This window comes from Gorilla gorilla, chromosome 9, assembly GCF_029281585.2.
Source record: "Gorilla gorilla gorilla isolate KB3781 chromosome 9, NHGRI_mGorGor1-v2.1_pri, whole genome shotgun sequence".
Lineage (NCBI taxonomy): Eukaryota > Metazoa > Chordata > Mammalia > Primates > Hominidae > Gorilla > Gorilla gorilla.
Window position 1 is genome coordinate 50,239,078 of NC_073233.2, and position 17,725 is coordinate 50,256,802.

Consider the following 17,725-nt stretch of genomic DNA (forward strand, 5'->3'; position numbering starts at 1 on the left):
CACCATATCTACTACTGACCATATTAAATAGTCTTCAAATTCAATCATAATCCTACTGAATGTTCTGCTACATAGAAACTAAATTGTAAATGTAACCTCCAACTACATGCATATAAAATAATGGAGAGAGAAGAACATGATTTTCATGTACAAAACACATACATATAGCTAGCAAAGAGAAAACATACAAAGCTCATACAGTCTTTGTTTCTGTTATTGGTTATAACATCACAGGTGGCTTCTTCCATATTTCCCTTGCCCTTAGCCAGAACCTCAGTTCACTGACTTCTTTACCTGACGGTACGACACAAATCTTCATTCTTAATCCAAGTTATTCATCATTCTGCTGTTTTGTTGTTGCTGCTTTTGTAGTTTTCTTTATGTTTTTTTTTTTTTACTGGACACAAAGTACCAAGAGGCACCTGAGAAAATCCCTGTGGTTCCAGACATAGTCCTTGTGTAAGCATTCACACCCTGAGGAAGCAGACCTTCAAACCAGCACTGCTCAGTGTTTGCTGGGACAGGAAGCAAGGGGGTTAATAATTATATTACTGAAGGGGGTCACTCTCATTTTCACCCTCATTCCCAGCGTCATATATTCTGGTTAAGGGAGAAAGAGCACCATATTCTGATCTCTGATTCAAAGTATAAACTGCATCCAATAATACAGAACTCTACCCTTTCAGGGGCTGTCTCCTGATTGGGGCCATAACTAAGTCTTCAGTAAGCCACTCCATCTTTCAATTAGCCAAACTGTTTCCAATGGGTAAGAAGTTAAGCCCATTGATGTACTTCCTTTACTGTGAAATGAGTTCCTTGATCAGGGAATACCATGAAGGGGAATAAGACATTTGGTGGGTTCACAGATGGTGGTGCTGGCCAAAGCAGTATGTACAAGGAAGATAAATAAACCCATATCCAGATTATGAGTATATTCCAGTGAAGATGAATCTCCACCCTCTCTATGATGGAAAATGTCCAATGTAATCAAACTGCTACAAGTGGCTGGACGGTCACCTGACAAATGGTGACATATGGAGGGCTCAGTATTGGTCTTGGCTATTTGTAGGTTAGGTATGCAGCAGTAGCGTTAGCCAGGTCAGCTTTGAGAAAAGGAAGTCCAAATTGTTGAGCCCATGCATATCCTCCATCCCTGCCACCATGACTACTCTGTTCATGGGCCTGTTGGCCCATGCACGACATTACAGGTATGAGCCACCACACCTAGCTCACACATGTCTTATTAAAGCATCTAAAACACTTTCTACCTTCTGTTCACCATATCCAATCAGCACAATGTCGTCATTATTGTTGTCTAGAGTGATGTTTTGTAGGATGTCAGGATGAGAGGTGGACCTATAGTATGACAGCAGAAGAACTGAGGTATCTCTGAGGCAAGACTATGAGAGTATACTGTTGGCCATGCCAAGTAAACGCAGAATGTTCCTTTTTTTTTTTTTTTTTTGAGACAGGGTCTCACTCTGTCGCCCAGGCTGGAATGCAGTGGCATGATCTCGGCTCACTGCAACCTCCGCCTCCCTAGTTCAAGCAATTCTCCTGCCTCAGCCTCCTGAGTAGCTGGGACTACAGGTGTGCACCACCACACCTGGCTAATTTTTTGTATTTTTTTTTTTGAGACGGAATCTCGCTCTGTCACCCAGGCTGGAGTGCAGTGGCACAATCTTGGCTCACTGCAAGCTCTGCCTCCCCGGTTCACGCCATTCTCCTGCCTCAGCCTCCCAAGTAGCTGGGACTACAGGCATCCACCACCACGCCCAGCTAATTTTTTGTATTTTTAGTAGAGATGGGGTTTCACCGTGTTAGCCAGTCTGGTCTTGAACTCCTGACCTCAGGCGATGTGCCTGCCTTGGCCTCCCAAAGTGCTGGGATTACAGGCCTGAGCCACCGCACCCAGCCAAGGCAGAATGTTTCTCGTAAATTAATATAGAGAAAAAGGCATTAGCCAGGTCAAGAGCTGCATACCAAAGGCAAAAGGTTATGTTAATTGCCGCAATAAAGATAGTACATGTGGGACAGCAGCTGCATTGGAGTCATGGAGTAACCACCTGATTAAATTTACAACAGCTGACAATCATTCTTCAAGATCCATTTGACTTCTGCACAGGCCAACAGTAAATTAAATGAGAATGAGAATGTGATAGAATTATCATCTGATTCTTTCAAGTCTTTGATTGTGGCATTAATCTTTACAATTCCTCCAGGAATGTGGTATTGCTAGTATTTACTATCTTGGTATGGAGGGGAAGTTCCTGGAGTTTCCAGGTAGCCTTTTCTACCAACTGGCCTTCACTTTGTGGGTCAGAGAGTCAATTTGGGGATTCTGCTAGTTGCCAAATATAACTAATCCAACTATAGATGGTCCCTGACTTATGATGGTTCCATTGATTTTTTGACTTGACGATAGTGGAAGAGTGGTACACATTTAGTAGAAACTGTATTTCAGTACAGTATTCAATAAATTACATGATATATCAACACTTTATTATAAAACAGGCTTTGCGTTAGATTATTTTGCCCAGCTTAGGCTAATGTGAGTGTTCTGAGTATGTTTAGGGCAGGCTAAGCTAAACTGTGATGTTCCATAGGTTGGGTGTAGCAAATGCATTTTGACCTATGATATTTTCAACTTACAATGGGTTTATCAGGATAGAACCCCATCATAAGTCAAGGGAGCATCCGTATACATTCAGGAACTGGGGAAGTAGCCACTGGATGGATCTGTGGACAACTGGGTCCATTGTGAGTCAAACTTGAACTAAGATTCCATCTATCACTTGAACATCATAAGCCCTCACTTTCATTCGTGGGCCATAGAGGTGTTCTAGGTTCCCAGGAATTAGTTAAGAGCCATTGCCCAGTAAACCCTAAAATACCTGGGTACTTACTTTTCCCCAGTGTGTAACCATTTGAGTAAATGGCTGCATTCACTTGGATGAAGACTTGGGCCGGGCGCGGTGGCTCATGCCTGTAATCCCAGCACTTTGGGAGGCCGAGATGGGTGGATCACAAGGTCAGGAGATCGAGACCATCCTGGCTAACATGGTGAAACCCCATCTCTACTAAAAATACAAAAAATTAGCTGAGTGTGGTGGCAGGCAGCTACTCGGGAGGCTGAGGCAGGAGAATGGCATGAACCCAGGAGGCGGAGCTGGTAGTGAGCCAAGACCACGCCACTGCTCTCAGCTTGGGTGATAGAGCGAGACTCTGTCTCAAAAAAAAGACTTGGAGGAAAATTTACAGTATATACTTGTGACAATGGTGCAGGGTCCTTCCTCCAAGAGATGTGGCTTCCCTGTCAATCAAGAGGTTTGGGGTCGTGATATGACTTGTCTGGAAACTAGGTGAGAGACTATGTCTATCCAGTGTGGCCAGGTAAGGTTTTTGGCTACTAGACGTAGACTTTTTTTTCTGTTAGATAGATCAAACAATTCTCTAGTAGGCTGCCCATCTGTTTGATTCCTAGGGACACCATGGCCACTACCAAAGATCCTTATAGACCAACATATTCTGATTACTGGTATGTCCTGGCTTCTGTATTGGATCAATGTCCTTACCTTTAATAATTAAGTGCTGCCACTTGGCCTCATCATCTCCACTAAAACCAGGGAACCCAACTCAATGGTGGCATCTTCCATGATCACACCTGGCCTGCAAAGGAGAGCAACCACAGAGCTTTCCAAGGATGCAAGTGCTCCCTTGTCTAAAGTATTTCTCAATGCTTTAGAAAAAGGAGCATTTTCTGGATCTTGTTGTAGGATATAGTTTTTGTGTTTGTGTCTATTGCACGTGGGTCAAGGTCACATCTGATAAATTCAGTCCAACATTTCTACCCCTCTCAGTCTTTGGGTTCCCGCCTCTACATTGTGCCTTGGCATCTCAGTAGGATTAACCATAGACTACTGTTGAGTTAAATCTTCAATAAATCCACCAAGTAAGCTGTTAGAGTCATTTCCAGTTGCATGAGTCAACACAATGTCTGTAAATGCACTCTAGTAAATGCCTCCACATAATTGGCCTGATACAGTACTATATACTGCCCTCCTTAGTTTAAAACACTTAGAATCCACTTCCACACATTCCACACATTAGCAAAGTATGTGTAATTAGTATAGTTATTTCAGCGTGCAAGCTGTTTTATCCTAGATCATAGTGTGTAGCAGCCTACCTGGAGCATAAATGAGGTTTGAACCTAGTTAGGGTCTAGTGGCAATGAGGCAGAAGAAGGGGAAGTAAATTCTGCTGGGTCTTGTAGAGAATGAGCTTCCCTTTTGACGTCATCTGCCCCAGCTGAGGGCTTAGCAGTGTCTTCAAGCAAAGAATGACTAGTCTCCTCAGACTTAGGAGGACAAGCTACTTCCACTGCCAAGGAAGGCTCAGGGTGCCGTGGGTGTTCAAGACTGTCAGTTATCTGGGTCTAAGCAGAGTGCTTATTTCAAATTTTGGGATTCCATTCCTTCCCAATTGATACCTTAACTTTCAGAAGAGAAACTAACCTGGTAATTCAGCCCACAGGGAGTAGTCAAACACTGTGGGCCACTGTGCACTAAAGAGCCAGCTGAGAGGAGCACACTGGAACCAGAAAAAAGAGCCCCTTCCTCCTCTAAAGTTCCTCCAGTACCCTCCACTGATGAAGCTCACTGTCCGTTGAACCAAAAGGCAAGGGAGAAACCTTCCAATATTGCAAACAGGGTAGTGAAGGGTGGGTTTGGAATGGAGACTCAATAGGTTGATAATTGGCAACACACTTCGCCTTCATTCCTTCTCCCATGGTCTCTACCACCACCTCCTGATAAAAACTCAAACACTTCAAATAGAAATAAGAAAATCAAGACCCTAATGAGGATGCCAAGACCATTAAGAACAACTAATACTATATACTCGCATCATCTAGGGTAACCAACCATCTCAGTTTGCCCAGGACTGTCCTGGCTTTAGCACTTAAAGTCCTGTGTCTTGGGAAACTCCTCAGGCCCATACAAACCAGAACAATTTGTCATCCTACATGTGTCCTAGAGGTTTTCAAAATTTTTGTGCACCAGAATCACTTGGGTACTTGTTAAAAACGCAGGTGATTCTGTTAAAAAAAAAAAAAGCAGTGATTTCAGATGCAAGTAAATCATGGATTGATTTTTGAGAAATACACTAGTTAGAGGCTGAAGAGGTGTCAATCACTACTTTTAGGAACTCCTCAATCCAGACTTCTTTGTTCCTGTTCCAAAACTATAATCATTGAAAAGAAAGAAATAACATATTTTAGAAGATACAGCCAAAGTTCCTGAGCCAGAAGCAGACATTGACAAATTAGTTGATGGGGGAAAAAAACTGTAGTGTGGCCTTAGCATTTTCTCTCCTTTCAGGTCTAGGATAAATCATTTTTTTCCTTCAGTATCACAAAGTATAACAAATAATAATGAGTGCTGTGAAAATGGATTTGATAGTAGCAACAATATAGGTACATTGATGAGGTGTACCTATAATGAGCTTCCTGCAAGTAAACACTCATATCAGGCTTATTTTAAAGATTTCCACAGTGACTATACTTTGGCAGATCTTAGAGAATGACTTGCATAAAACAGTCAATTCAGTGCTACTTTTGCTATTTTCATACTGTAAAGTACATGGTTTAACATGACCACTTTAAAGATGTTTCTCATGAGCTCAAATGGGGTGAGCTCTTTTTCATTTTTTGAGTTTTTGTTGTGTTCCAGGCATTGTGCTATATTCTTTAAATGCATTATCTCACTTAATCCTCCCAACAAGAGCGATACCCATTTTAAAAAGAGGCAGAGTACTTGCCCTAGATTATACAACTAGTAAGTGGTGGTGTCTGGGCCAAAATGTAGGTCTGTTCACTCAAGCAAAATTTGCTTAGCACTGGAGAGAGCCAAGGTGAATTAAGGCGTGGTCCTACGCCCTGCTGTAAATGCTGTGTTCGGAGGTGTGCACAGGCTGCAATAGGAACACAAAGGACGCTCATTTCAGGCTCTCCGTGGTTTTTAGGATAAAATGCAAATCCTTTTGCCTAACACATTATAACCAGGTCCCCCAAACTCCTCTCCCTTTATCTAGTCCCGCAGGGACCCGGTCGCTCTTTCTGCCACAAAGATGCCGATGCTTGGACATCTACAGTTTCGAGGAACTCACGTAGGAGACACGCCTTCACTTCCACCTTTGCCAAACCCCGACCCCTTCACACCGCTCCCCTGCACTCTCAATCCCTGTCCGCTGCAACACATATCCCCTCATCAGCACCTTCGGTGATTAGGCCCTCCAGGCGCGGGGGATGTGGGACTACCCGGACTGAGGACTGCGCACCGGAAGTAGTGGCGGCGCTGCGTAACGTCGAGAGGAAGTGCCTGATGCCGCGGCCTGTGATTGGGAGTTGCTGGAGTCGGTGCTTCACTCTTAAGGTTCCGACCACAGACTGCGGAGTGGGTCCGGGGCTGCGAGGGCTGCCCCAAGTCCTAGCGGGTTTGCACGGGCGCACCCGGCTCCGCCCGCAAGTGCGCCTTCCTTACTGCTGGGTGCGCGGGGCTGGGGGTGCGAGGACCACCCCTGAAGTCTCTTCCTGGGCGACCTCCGGGGCCTCCTTAAAGAGAAGGATCTAAATTAGGAAAAGGAAGTACCCTTATCCACGACCAAGATCTTCCACCTGCGGAGCTCGCTTAGTCTGCACCTCAACCGTGCGGAAAGTGACTGCCCTGTTTGCTGAGGAAAAACTGGGGCTCAGAAAGGTGAAGTCATTTACCATGGGCCATGCAGCTGGGAAGTGACAGATCTGGATTCAAAGCGAGTTCTGGCTGGCGCCAGAGTCCTTGTATTTTACAGCACTGGTTCTCAAGCTTTATGTGCATTAAGAATTCCTGGGTTGAGGGTGGCGTTAGTTAACAAATTCTGGGACTCTACAAATTGAGTAGATCTGGGATGGGGCTCTGGAATCTATTTTCAACAATTGTTCCCTGGCAAATAACATATGGCTCCCCAGTGAATGGAGCAAGAAGGTGAGCAAGTCGTATCCTCTGCGGGGACTGTAGGTAATTGTGTTACGCTTTTAGGGCCTCAATTGAGAGAACATGTCAAACGGGAGCTCCTGGGATTGGAGAATTGGTATTTGATTGTCATTAACTCTTCTGGGCAGATGGCAGCCTCTGCGTCTCTCCACCTATTAAATGAAATGAATTACATGCTTATCATCTGGGGGAACTTGTTAAACACACAGATTCCTGGGCCTGGCTCAGCTCTACTGAATCAGAAGAGGTGGGAGATGGGACCTGGGAATCTATAGTCTAAGCAAGCTATTAATATAAAACGAGCTTTTACCTTTGAGAACTTGAGGTGTGAAGCTTTCTTAGGTAGAAGCATAAAGAAATAGATTACAGATGCGGAACATGTGGCTTGAATTTCCTTGTTGTTTTGGTAGCTGTACGTGCTTCTGCATTTGCTGTAGGCTAAGCTTTTACTGGTACAACTGTCAAATTAGTATTATTAGCCATTATGAGGTGGATTTATCCGTTAGCTGGAGACAGGAGTTTAATAAAAGTTGAACGTTAATCTGTCTGTTGTTGATTTCCTGAGTGGCTTTGGGTGCATCATTAAACTTTACCGTCCACATACATACCTGCATAGTGTCAAATCTTACACTGCTTGTTATAAAGACAAATACCTGTATCCATCCTAAATCAGATTTTCTGAAGGTGGGCCGTAGGTATTTTAAACAAACTTCCAGGGAAGTTTGATGCAGCCAGTGATAATGGAATATACGCTTGGAAACAGTCTTAGCCTATTTCTCAATGTCCATGTAGGTGAAAATGGGAATAGTACAGTTTCCTTATATTCTACGCTTGGGGACTATTAAGAGGAATGTGGTTTATAATAGGTCCTAATTTTAGAATTTCTTAAAATGCACTTTCTTGTGAAAGAAACAAAAGTACTATGGTAAGATTACAAAAGGTGGATGCTAAAGGCAGCAGCCCCAAATGACTAGGCTTCTTGAATGAAATGTTGTGATGACATAAACTGATTTTACATGGAAGCTCTATTGCCATTGAGAGTCTTCTGCCTGAAATTAATTATGCCTTAGGAGTAATTGTTCACAATCCTAACTAAAAGCACTGTTTTGTTTTGTTTTAATAAACAGATACCATGGAGTAGTTTGAAACAGGAACAAAATCTTCTGAAAGCTCGGAGCAGAAGCCTTTTTGGTCAACATGGAGGAAAAAAGACGGCGAGCCCGAGTTCAGGGAGCCTGGGCTGCCCCTGTTAAAAGCCAGGCCATTGCTCAGCCAGGCAAGAATCTGTAGGGATTTTGTGTGTGTGTGGATATGGACAACTCTCATTCTCTTTTATTTATATCCTTTTGGTTTATAATGGACTTCCATTTCAATTGACGTCAAGGAATTGTTTAAAATGTGGCTGATACTTTGTCTGATTTTGTTGATGGTGAGCTAAGGGTGGGTCTTTAGTGTTCCTCATATTTAGTCCACACCCTCAAACCTTTCAGTATCTTCTGTTGACTTTACCAGTTAGTTTCTACATGTCATAGAGATCATCTCCAAGTGGGCTTTATTGGCCCTTGCTCAGTAGAAGGTGCTGAGAACAGACTTTCCCCTGGTTTGAGGCTGTCCCCTCTCTTGCTTCAGCTACCACTGCTAAGAGCCATCTCCACCAGAAGCCTGGCCAGACCTGGAAGAACAAAGAGCATCATCTCTCTGACAGAGAGTTTGTGTTCAAAGAACCTCAGCAGGTAAATTCATGGTTTTTTCTTCAATAGTGATAAAAATTTGCTTAGAAAAGCGATATTCACACAGTAGACACTCAAATAAATAATGACTGAATAAATTCACTAATAGCAGAGCAGAAGAACTATAATAATAATGAAATGCGAAATATTTCGGTTCCTTTCTATGTCTGGGGATTCTTCGTAGTCTGCTCCCAGTTTGTGGTCACATGTTATTCCCGTATTTTTGGCAAGGAGGTTACACCATAATGAGAGCTTGCTTGCATTGGTTATTTGAGCTCCAGCAGTCCTAAAACTGTGCTGTCTTCAGTGCTATTGCACTTCACCATCTTTGGAATTAGATTAAAATTTCAGTTTTTACAGCAAAATGCCTGATTTTTAGCCCTTTTTTCCCATGAGGAAAAATGTAGGAAACAGTGAAGATTTACTTTTTAATAACGTGGAAAAGTTAAAAAGTTGGGTATCTTGCCATAGTAACAACCCTGTAAATAATTATTAAAACTCCTTATTTTATAGCATATTTTCTATTTAAAAAAATCTTGTCAAGATTTTTCCAGAGCTGCTGGCTGCTAGGAAAATTTATTAATTCTATTAATAATTGTATCTTCTTTTACTGTCTACTAGCAAATGTGAAGTAGTTTTAAGAAGAGTGGAGAGAAGGGTCTCTGGTGGGTTAGTGAGAAGTTGGAATAGAAAAGAGATAGTTTTTAACTTTATTTTGACCAGAAATGGGAAGATGTGGTAACTCAGTATCCGTGAGGATTAAGAACATCCCAGAAGTAAGATCCGCCTATTTCCTTGCAGGTAGTACGTAGAGCTCCTGAGCCACGAGTGATTGAGTAAGTAATTTGCTGTCTTCCTGTAATTGTTGCCCACAGTGAAATGAAGAGCCTGGAATCTTTCCTCACTGTTTTTTCTATCTGGAAGAGAATGGCCCAATAAGTGTCTTAACTGTAGTCTGGGATATTCCCATCTCAAATGTCTTTAAACTTGATCTTTTGAGAAGACTTTCTGAATTTGCTGATAGTGTGGAAAATGCAACAAGATATCCATATGTTAAACTTTGACTTGTGTAGATTTCCTGGCCCTATTTCACCGATATCTGTAGACAGTAAGCTAAACCTCTCAGGCAAAGACAGAGAGGGATTTTTCCTGAGTCATTGAAGCATGGTTCTCTGAGAAGCGATTAATTGCCTCTTTTTTTTTTTTTTTTTTTTTTTTTTTTTTTACTAGCAATGCTATGAAAGCTGCTAGTGCTGTAGATGAGCTTACAGTCCATTTATTAAAACCATGTAATTATTCCAGAACAATTTAAATGATAGTAAACATTCTTCTTATATTGATCTGTGTCTAAAATGTTCTTGTCCAAAGTTGGTGAGAGATGCTTTGACTCCTCTTTTTATGCTTGTCAGTTTTCATCTGATGTAGATAAATTGTCAGTAGAAACTATTCTTTTATCTTAGCAAATTAGCATCAGATATATGTTCTTGCCCATGATCAATCTGTTTGTTATGCTGTTTGACTGCTTGCAGGTTGGCTTGTATATCTTAGAAAAAGTCGCAGGCTAGTTCTAATAGTCTTTGGTTGTTTATTATTTTTTATTTTTTTGGAACAGGCTGTCACTCTGTCACTCAGGCTGGAGTGCAGTGGCATAATCAAAACTCACTGTAGCCTCCATCTTCTGGGCTCAAGTGATCCTCCCACCTCAGCCTCCCGAGTAGCTGGGACCACAGGCACGCACCACCATGCCTTGCTCCTTTTTTAAAAATTTTTTTGTAGAGATGGGATCTCCCTATGTTGCCTGGGCTGGTTTCGAATTCCTGGGCTGAAATGATCCTCCCACCTCAGCCTCCCAAAGTGCTGATATTACAGGGATGAGCTACCATGCCAGGCTTTGGTTGTTTTAAAAAAACAAGTGTGTTAGTGCCTTCATTGGTGAAGGAGAATAAACAAAACCATGAAACATGTTGTAAGCTACAGATGCGACATTCGGCCCCCCAGAAACAGGCAATTGTCAGAGAAAAATGACAGAACTCATTCCTACTTGGTCCTAGAATCTGTCAATTCTCATTATCTAAAGTTAACTATGCTAGGTCTAAAAAAAAATAGCCGGAAATGTCTTCCATATTTAAAGTGAGCCATTTCTGAATGTGGGCCAAAAATATACCATATTGAAACATTTTGTTCTCTGTATACTCAGGGAAACATAGACGATGCATGTAGAAAATGTAGTAAATATGTGTGACAGCTATGCCTACATTTTGGCTGAAAGGCACTCATACATCTACTTAAAAGCCTAGCTCAGAGATCATGAACCACTAACTCCCATGACAGAAGGTGATGTGAAAACTGCCCCTTCGTATTCTCTATAACGTGTCTCTCTCTGAGAAGGATCTGGCACAATTGTCTTGATAGATATACCTATCCAGTCTGTGTCACTTTTCTCATTATGGGCCTCACCACCTGGCAGTTCTGCAACAGCTTTATACATTTCCACATTTGATTAAATTTAGTAAACTTTTATTGCCCATCTGCTATGTGCAGACACTGGGAAGCAATAATCTACCTATTCCTTGCACCTCAGGACCCCACAGTCTGTAAAATGAAATAGACATTTAATCAGATAAATTGTAATCTTGTACATCATGAAAAAATAGACTGTATCTAAGGTCTAGTGGTAACACAGAGGATGAGAGGTTAATATTATTTGCCTGGATTAAAGCTCAGGAAAAGTTTAAAGGAGCGATGCTGAAGCTAGGATTTTTGAAAGGTGAATGAGAGTTTTCCACTGGACCAAAGCTGGAGGTGGATTGGATTGGGGATGCCGGGTGATGGGGTGGCATTCCAGCATGGAAAAGCATGGAGTTAGAAACGTAGTGGTGTATTCAGGAGATTCCAAGCAGTTGATTGCTGCTGGAGGATGATGAGTTTATGGGAGCTGTCAGAAGATAGAGCTACATTATGAGGACCTTGAATGCAGTTTTGGGGTGCCATTGAAGGATTTTAATCAGAAGAGGAACCTCATCAGATGTATATCTCCGAAAGCAACAGAAGCCCAGAGCCCTGAGATGTGCTTGCTGCCTGTTAAATGTATCCCCTATTCCACATTCTCCAGAGGAGTGCTCTATTTGAAACCTCTTTGTGCAATAGATTCCTGGACCATATCTGCCTCAATTATGGGTAAAATATAAAGGAGTAGAATCAGAATTGATTTTATCCCAGTTTTTGTCTCCATGGCCTGATACTGTCACAGTTCCATTCCCAGTGCCATTAATGATATACCATGATCTTCTCAGTGGTAGAAGAAGGTGGGGATTATGCCTGTCTCATAATTAAATGACTTTGGTGAGCCAGGACTTTGGCAGTTCAGAAGGATAACTCTTCCACTGGGTAGAGCATATTGTTTTGCCTCAAACTAACAAGTCTGTTTCCTTTGTTTCTTTAGCAGAGAGGGTGTGTATGAAATCAGCCTGTCACCCACAGGTGTATCTAGGTAAGCAAATCCTCACAAGAAGTGACCGTAATTATCACTGAGTTATAGTCTCTTAAAATAGTCTACTCCCCTAGATAAAGAAAATGTGGTACATATACATTATGGAATACTATGCAGCCATTAAAAGGAATGAAAGCATGTCCTTTGCGGGAACATGGATGGAGCTAGAGATCTTTATCATCAGCAAACTAACGTGGGAACAGAAAACCAAATACTGCATGTTCTCACTTGTAAGTGGGAGCCGAATGATGAGAACACAGGGACACACAGAAGGGAACAATAGACACTGGGGCTTGTCGGTGGGTGGAGGGTGGGAGGAGGGAGAGGAACAGGAAAAATAACTAATGGGCACTAGACTTAGCACCTGGGTGATGAAATAATCTGTATAACAAACCCCTGTGACAAAAGCGTACCTATATAACAAACCTGCATACGTACCCCAAACTTAAAGTTTAAAAAAGTCTACTCCCTTATTTCAGATAGGTAACTTCTGCCCCTTAAATTCTTGGGGAGCAAAAATTTGATAATATCTCCTTTTTATTAGTATTTCTAGCATCAAAATATTTTCAGGTATAGTTCCTAACCTTTCTGTCAGATATAGTAGCTGCTATTTCCCAAGTTTTTTAGATGAGGAAATGAGACCTAGGAAGATTGAATATTTTTTTCTTTTTGAGACAGAGTTTTGCTTTTGTTGCCCAGGCTGGAGTGCAATGGTGCTATCTTGGCTCACTGTAACCTCTACCTCCTGGGTTCAAGAGATTCTCCTGCCTCAGCCTCCCAAGTAGCTGGGATTACAGGCATGTGCCACCAAGCCTGGCTACTTTTTTTGTATTTTTAATAGAGATGGGGTTTCACCATGTTGGTCAGGCTGGTCTCGAACTCCTGACCTCAGGTGATCCACCTGCCCCACCTTAGCCTCTCAAAGTGCTGGGATTACAGGTGTGAGCCACCACGTCTGGCCTGAATATTTTTTCTTAGTGCCACATAATAACTTGACATTAGAATTGGGTCTAGCCTGGACTTCTGTGCTGTGAGTGCTACATTATATTATTATACTTCATGTATATTACATATTGTATATTATTGTATATAATGTTACAAATTGCTACACTAGGGTAAATTTCTTTTTTTGTTTTTTTTGTTTTGTGTTTTGAGACAGAGTCTCACTCTGTCACTCAAGCTGGAGTGCAGTGGCGTGATCTCCACTCAGTGCCAGCTCCGCCTCCAGGGTTCACGCCATTCTCCTGCCTCAGCCTCCCGAGTAGCTGGGACTACAGGTGCGTGCCACCATGCCCAGCTAATTTTTATTTTTATTTTTTTGTATTTTTAGTAGAGACGAAGTTTCACCGTGTTATTCAGCATGGTCTCGATCTCCTGACCTCGTGATCCACCTGCCTTGGCCTCCCAAAGTGCTGGGATTACAGGCATGAGCCACTGCGCCTGGCAGTCTTTCTGTTTTTGAGACAGGGTCTGGCTCTGTCACCTAGGCTGGGGTGCAGTGGCACGATCTCAGCTCATTGCAACTTCTGCCTCCTGGGTTCAAGCCACCCTCCCACTTCAGCCTCCGAGTAGCTGGGATTACAGGTGTGCGCCACCACACCTGGCTAATTTTGTATTTTTTTGTTGTTGTTGTTAGTGATGGGGTTTCGCCATGTTGCCCAGGCTGGCCTTGAACTCCTGGGCTCAAGTGATCTGCCTGCCTTGGCCTCCCAAAGTGCTGGGATTACAGGCGTAAGCCACCATACGTGGCCTAGGATAGATTTCAGTAGTTAAAGCATATACTATTTAGGGTATATTAGGCATTAGTCATTGTTTTAAAAACATTTAAAAACATTGAAACATTAACATTGCCTTAATGCATGAGTATACTAATTGTCACTATAAAATAATGAGACATTTAAAACAAATAGAACTTACACATCTAGATGAATTTCTTCAGAGGAGCTCCTGCTGGAACAATGGCTCTGCCATGGTTATAACCTTTTTTGAAACTTTTATTTTAAAGCAAGTCACTCAAGAAAACCAGTTTTATTGTTTTGGTCATATCTCATTGTTAACTAGATACGGCTTCAGGTAAGCTTTGGCTCTTTCACAAAATCAGATGCACCTTCAAAGAGTGAAGATTGCTACCAAGGCAGTTTAAGAGAATCTTCCGTGGGCTTTCAGAAGGTATCTTAAGAAAGATATCCAAAATTATTTTGAGCTGCGTTGGCATTGTTGAAATAAACACATATTCAGTGGGAGAAAGAACCCTCATTAGCTGTGTTTATTTTGATACAGTCATAATGAGCTGTAGCTTTTCCTAGAATTAGCATAGTCTCAGAAGACTACCAATTGTTTAAATAAAACAGGGCCAGGCATTTTATTATTCTTTTTTTTTTTTTTTTTTTTTTTTTGTCGAGATGGAGTTTTGCTGTTGTAGCCCAGGCTGGAGTGCAATGGAGTGATCTCAGCTCACTGCAGCCTCCGCCCCCGGGTTCAAGCAATTCTCCTGCCTTAGCCTCCCAAGTAGTTGGAACTATAGGCATGCGCCACCATGCCCAGCTAATTTTGTATTTTTGGTAGACGGGGTTTCACCATGTTGGTCAGGTTGGTCTCGAACTCCTGACCTCAGGCGATCCACCCGCTTGAGCCTCCCAAAGTGCTGGGATTACAGGCTTGAGCCACTGTGCCCGGACTTATTATTCTATTTACTCTTCACAGTGAACCTATGAGGTTGATGTCATCTCAGGTTCCAGATGAGAAAACCAAAGTTCAGAGAGGTTCAGTAACTTGCCCAGGGTTTCACAGCTAAGCAGTACTGAAGTACTGTTTGAATTATGATCTATAAAAGCCCTCACCTATCATCCCTTTATCCTTCATTGCCTCTTTTATTTGTCCCAACATGAAAGGAGTTTATTTTACATCTGGAGCCTCATGACCTGGGTGATGTTAGGCTCTGCTTGCTGCGGGAGCTGTGGTAAGATGATTTCATGTACCCATTACAGGCTGCATCCAGATTAACTGTTTCCACTAACATTTAGAGTCTAACTTATCTTTTCCATGTTTTTTGGTTAACAATGTTCATTCCACACCCAGGGTCTGTTTGTATCCTGGCTTTGTTGACGTGAAAGAAGCTGACTGGATATTGGAACAGCTCTGTCAAGATGTTCCCTGGAAACAGAGGACCGGCATCAGAGAGGGTAAGTAGATCCCAGAAGTCACAGTTGGTGCTGCGTATTCTCCCTCTCTGGAATGTTTCCTAGTACCATCACCTCTGCTCACCAAAGCTAGTCTTAAACAGAAATTCAAAACCTGAGATCCTAAGAAAGTAGAATTAGCCAAAAAGGACAGGGAAGAGTATTCCAGGCAGGAGAAACAGCAGGTGGAAGGCCCAGAGATCAGAGAGAACATGGCAGGAGGATAGAGGTGAGAGTTCACGGAACCAAAGGACATTTGGTTGGCTGAACTATGGTTATCTCCTTTTGTGTTTGTTCACTGACTATTGCTTCAAATGGTGCCAACTTTTTCCTTTCTTCATAGAAACTTACAGAGCTTTCTTTTTTCTTATCCTATTTTGCATACATTCTTTCACACTCCTTGCTGACTTTGTATTCTTCTTTAACTTTCGCCAGAAGAGTCCAGTCTCCTCTAGCTTCAGCATCTGTACTGTGCTGAGCTTGTAAAAGTGACACAGCAGTTTGTTACCTGAGTTGGAACCTGAATCTCTGCGGGCATCCACAAGCCAACAGTGCCTGTTATACCACAGGCGGTCACTTGGGGGCGTCTGTACTCTAGCATAGAATTTTTTTCTGGCACATTGAGTGAATTTAAATTTTCTGTAAAGAGGCAAAGTATATATAGTTGTCCCTCAGTATCCACAGGGGATTGTTCCCTGTGGATACTGAAATTCATGTATGCTCAAATCCTTTTATAAAAACTATCATAGTGGCCGGGCGTGGTGGCTTACGCCTGTAATCTCAGCACTTTGGGAGGCCGAGGCAGGTGGATCATGAGGTCAGGAGATCGAGACCATCCTGGCTAACATGGTGAAACCCCATCTATACTAACAATACAAAAATTAGCCAGGCATGGTGGTGCGCACCTGTAGTCCCAGCTACTCGGGAGGCTGAGGCAGGAGAATTGCTTGAATCTGGGAGGCAGAGGTTGCAGTGAGCCGAGATCGCTCCACTGCACTCCAGCCTGGTAATAGAGTGAGACTCCGTCTCAAAAAAAAATAAAATAACTATCATAGTATGTGCATATAACCTATGCACATCCTCTAGTATCCTTTAAATCATCTCTAGATCACTTATAATACCTAATACAATGTAAGTGCTATGTAAATAGTTGTTATACTGTTTTTTATTGTGGCATTGTTATTTGTAATTTTTATATATTTTTTGAGTATTTTTGATCCATGGTTTGAGTATTTTTGATCCATGGTGGATGTGGAACCCACAGATATGAAAGACCAACTGTACTGGCTTCATTTTTGTTACTCATGCATCAGAATAGGAGTCAGCTTTCTCTCAGCCTTCAGGACAGCCTTCTCTCAACTCCCACAGTTTCTGCAGCAGGGCTTTTGGTGACAGACATGGCTTTGATTGTTGGCTCTTTCATTCAAAGTAGTTGTTAATTTTAAGCAAATTACAGTTAAGTAACTCTCTGATCCCTGGTTTTCTTATCAGTAAAATTAAATTAATAACAATGTCTTATAAGGTGGTTGTGTTAATAAAATGAGATAATGCATGAGATTGCCTGGTACATAGTAAGCCTTCAGTGAGTATTAGCTGCTGCTATTATTATTACTATTATTGTTCTTATTGTTGTGGCTGATACCAGTTGTGGGAAAAAGAGTAGATCTATGGATAACTGCTTCTCTAAATTGGAACATCAAAGCCTTCTGACGAAAATCAGCTGCATGCCACAGTTGGTCAGGGCACTTTTTCCTCCCTTGAATCAAAAAGGTTTACACAACATTGCACACATGAATGAGCAGTTTGTCTTGTTTCTCACATGGATGTTGGTGCCACAAATTTCTGCAGACAGGGGTTCAGTCTCCATATTCTGCTTTTTGAGACCGTCCCTAGTCTGAGCCCCACTGTTCCCCAGTGTGACTCTTTGCCCTCTCTTGTTTATGTCATCACTAATACAAGCAAGTCACCCACATTCTCATCTCAGAGCCTTTGCCCATGCAGTGTCTGCCAACATAGTGGTTTCTCTTGTCCATTCTACTTGCAAAGTCCCATATCTTCTGTGAAGGTGGAACTTTGGGTCACAGCCCATTCTTACTTTTCTTTTGTATTTCTCATAGCACATTGCAAGGCACAAAGTTGGCACTCAGTAGTAACACCTTAAATAGCATTAAACCATTTCAAAGGCCTGTATTTTCTTTCTTAGATATAACTTATCAGCAACCAAGACTTACAGCATGGTATGGAGAACTTCCTTACACTTATTCAAGAATCACTATGGAACCAAATCCTCACGTA

The 17,725-nt window shown here is 42.2% G+C and overlaps 1 protein-coding gene across 2 annotated transcripts in view; it reads left to right on the forward strand.

Moving 5' to 3' along the window:
* Positions 1-6,334: 6,334 nt before the first annotated feature.
* ALKBH3 (alkB homolog 3, alpha-ketoglutarate dependent dioxygenase) overlaps positions 6,335-17,725 on the forward strand; it is a 39,509-nt gene continuing 28,118 nt past the window's right edge. The window contains exons 1-7 of one of the 2 annotated variants that reach the window (XM_004050972.5): positions 6,335-6,755; positions 8,159-8,307; positions 8,661-8,764; positions 9,563-9,597; positions 12,204-12,251; positions 15,330-15,433; positions 17,634-17,722. In XM_004050972.5, coding sequence (XP_004051020.3) covers positions 8,229-8,307; positions 8,661-8,764; positions 9,563-9,597; positions 12,204-12,251; positions 15,330-15,433; positions 17,634-17,722 — 459 coding nt within the window. In that variant the 5' untranslated portion in view covers positions 6,335-6,755; positions 8,159-8,228. The remainder of the gene's footprint in view (positions 6,756-8,158; positions 8,308-8,660; positions 8,765-9,562; positions 9,598-12,203; positions 12,252-15,329; positions 15,434-17,633; positions 17,723-17,725) is intronic. The other variant, XM_063711078.1, reaches the window with a different exon arrangement.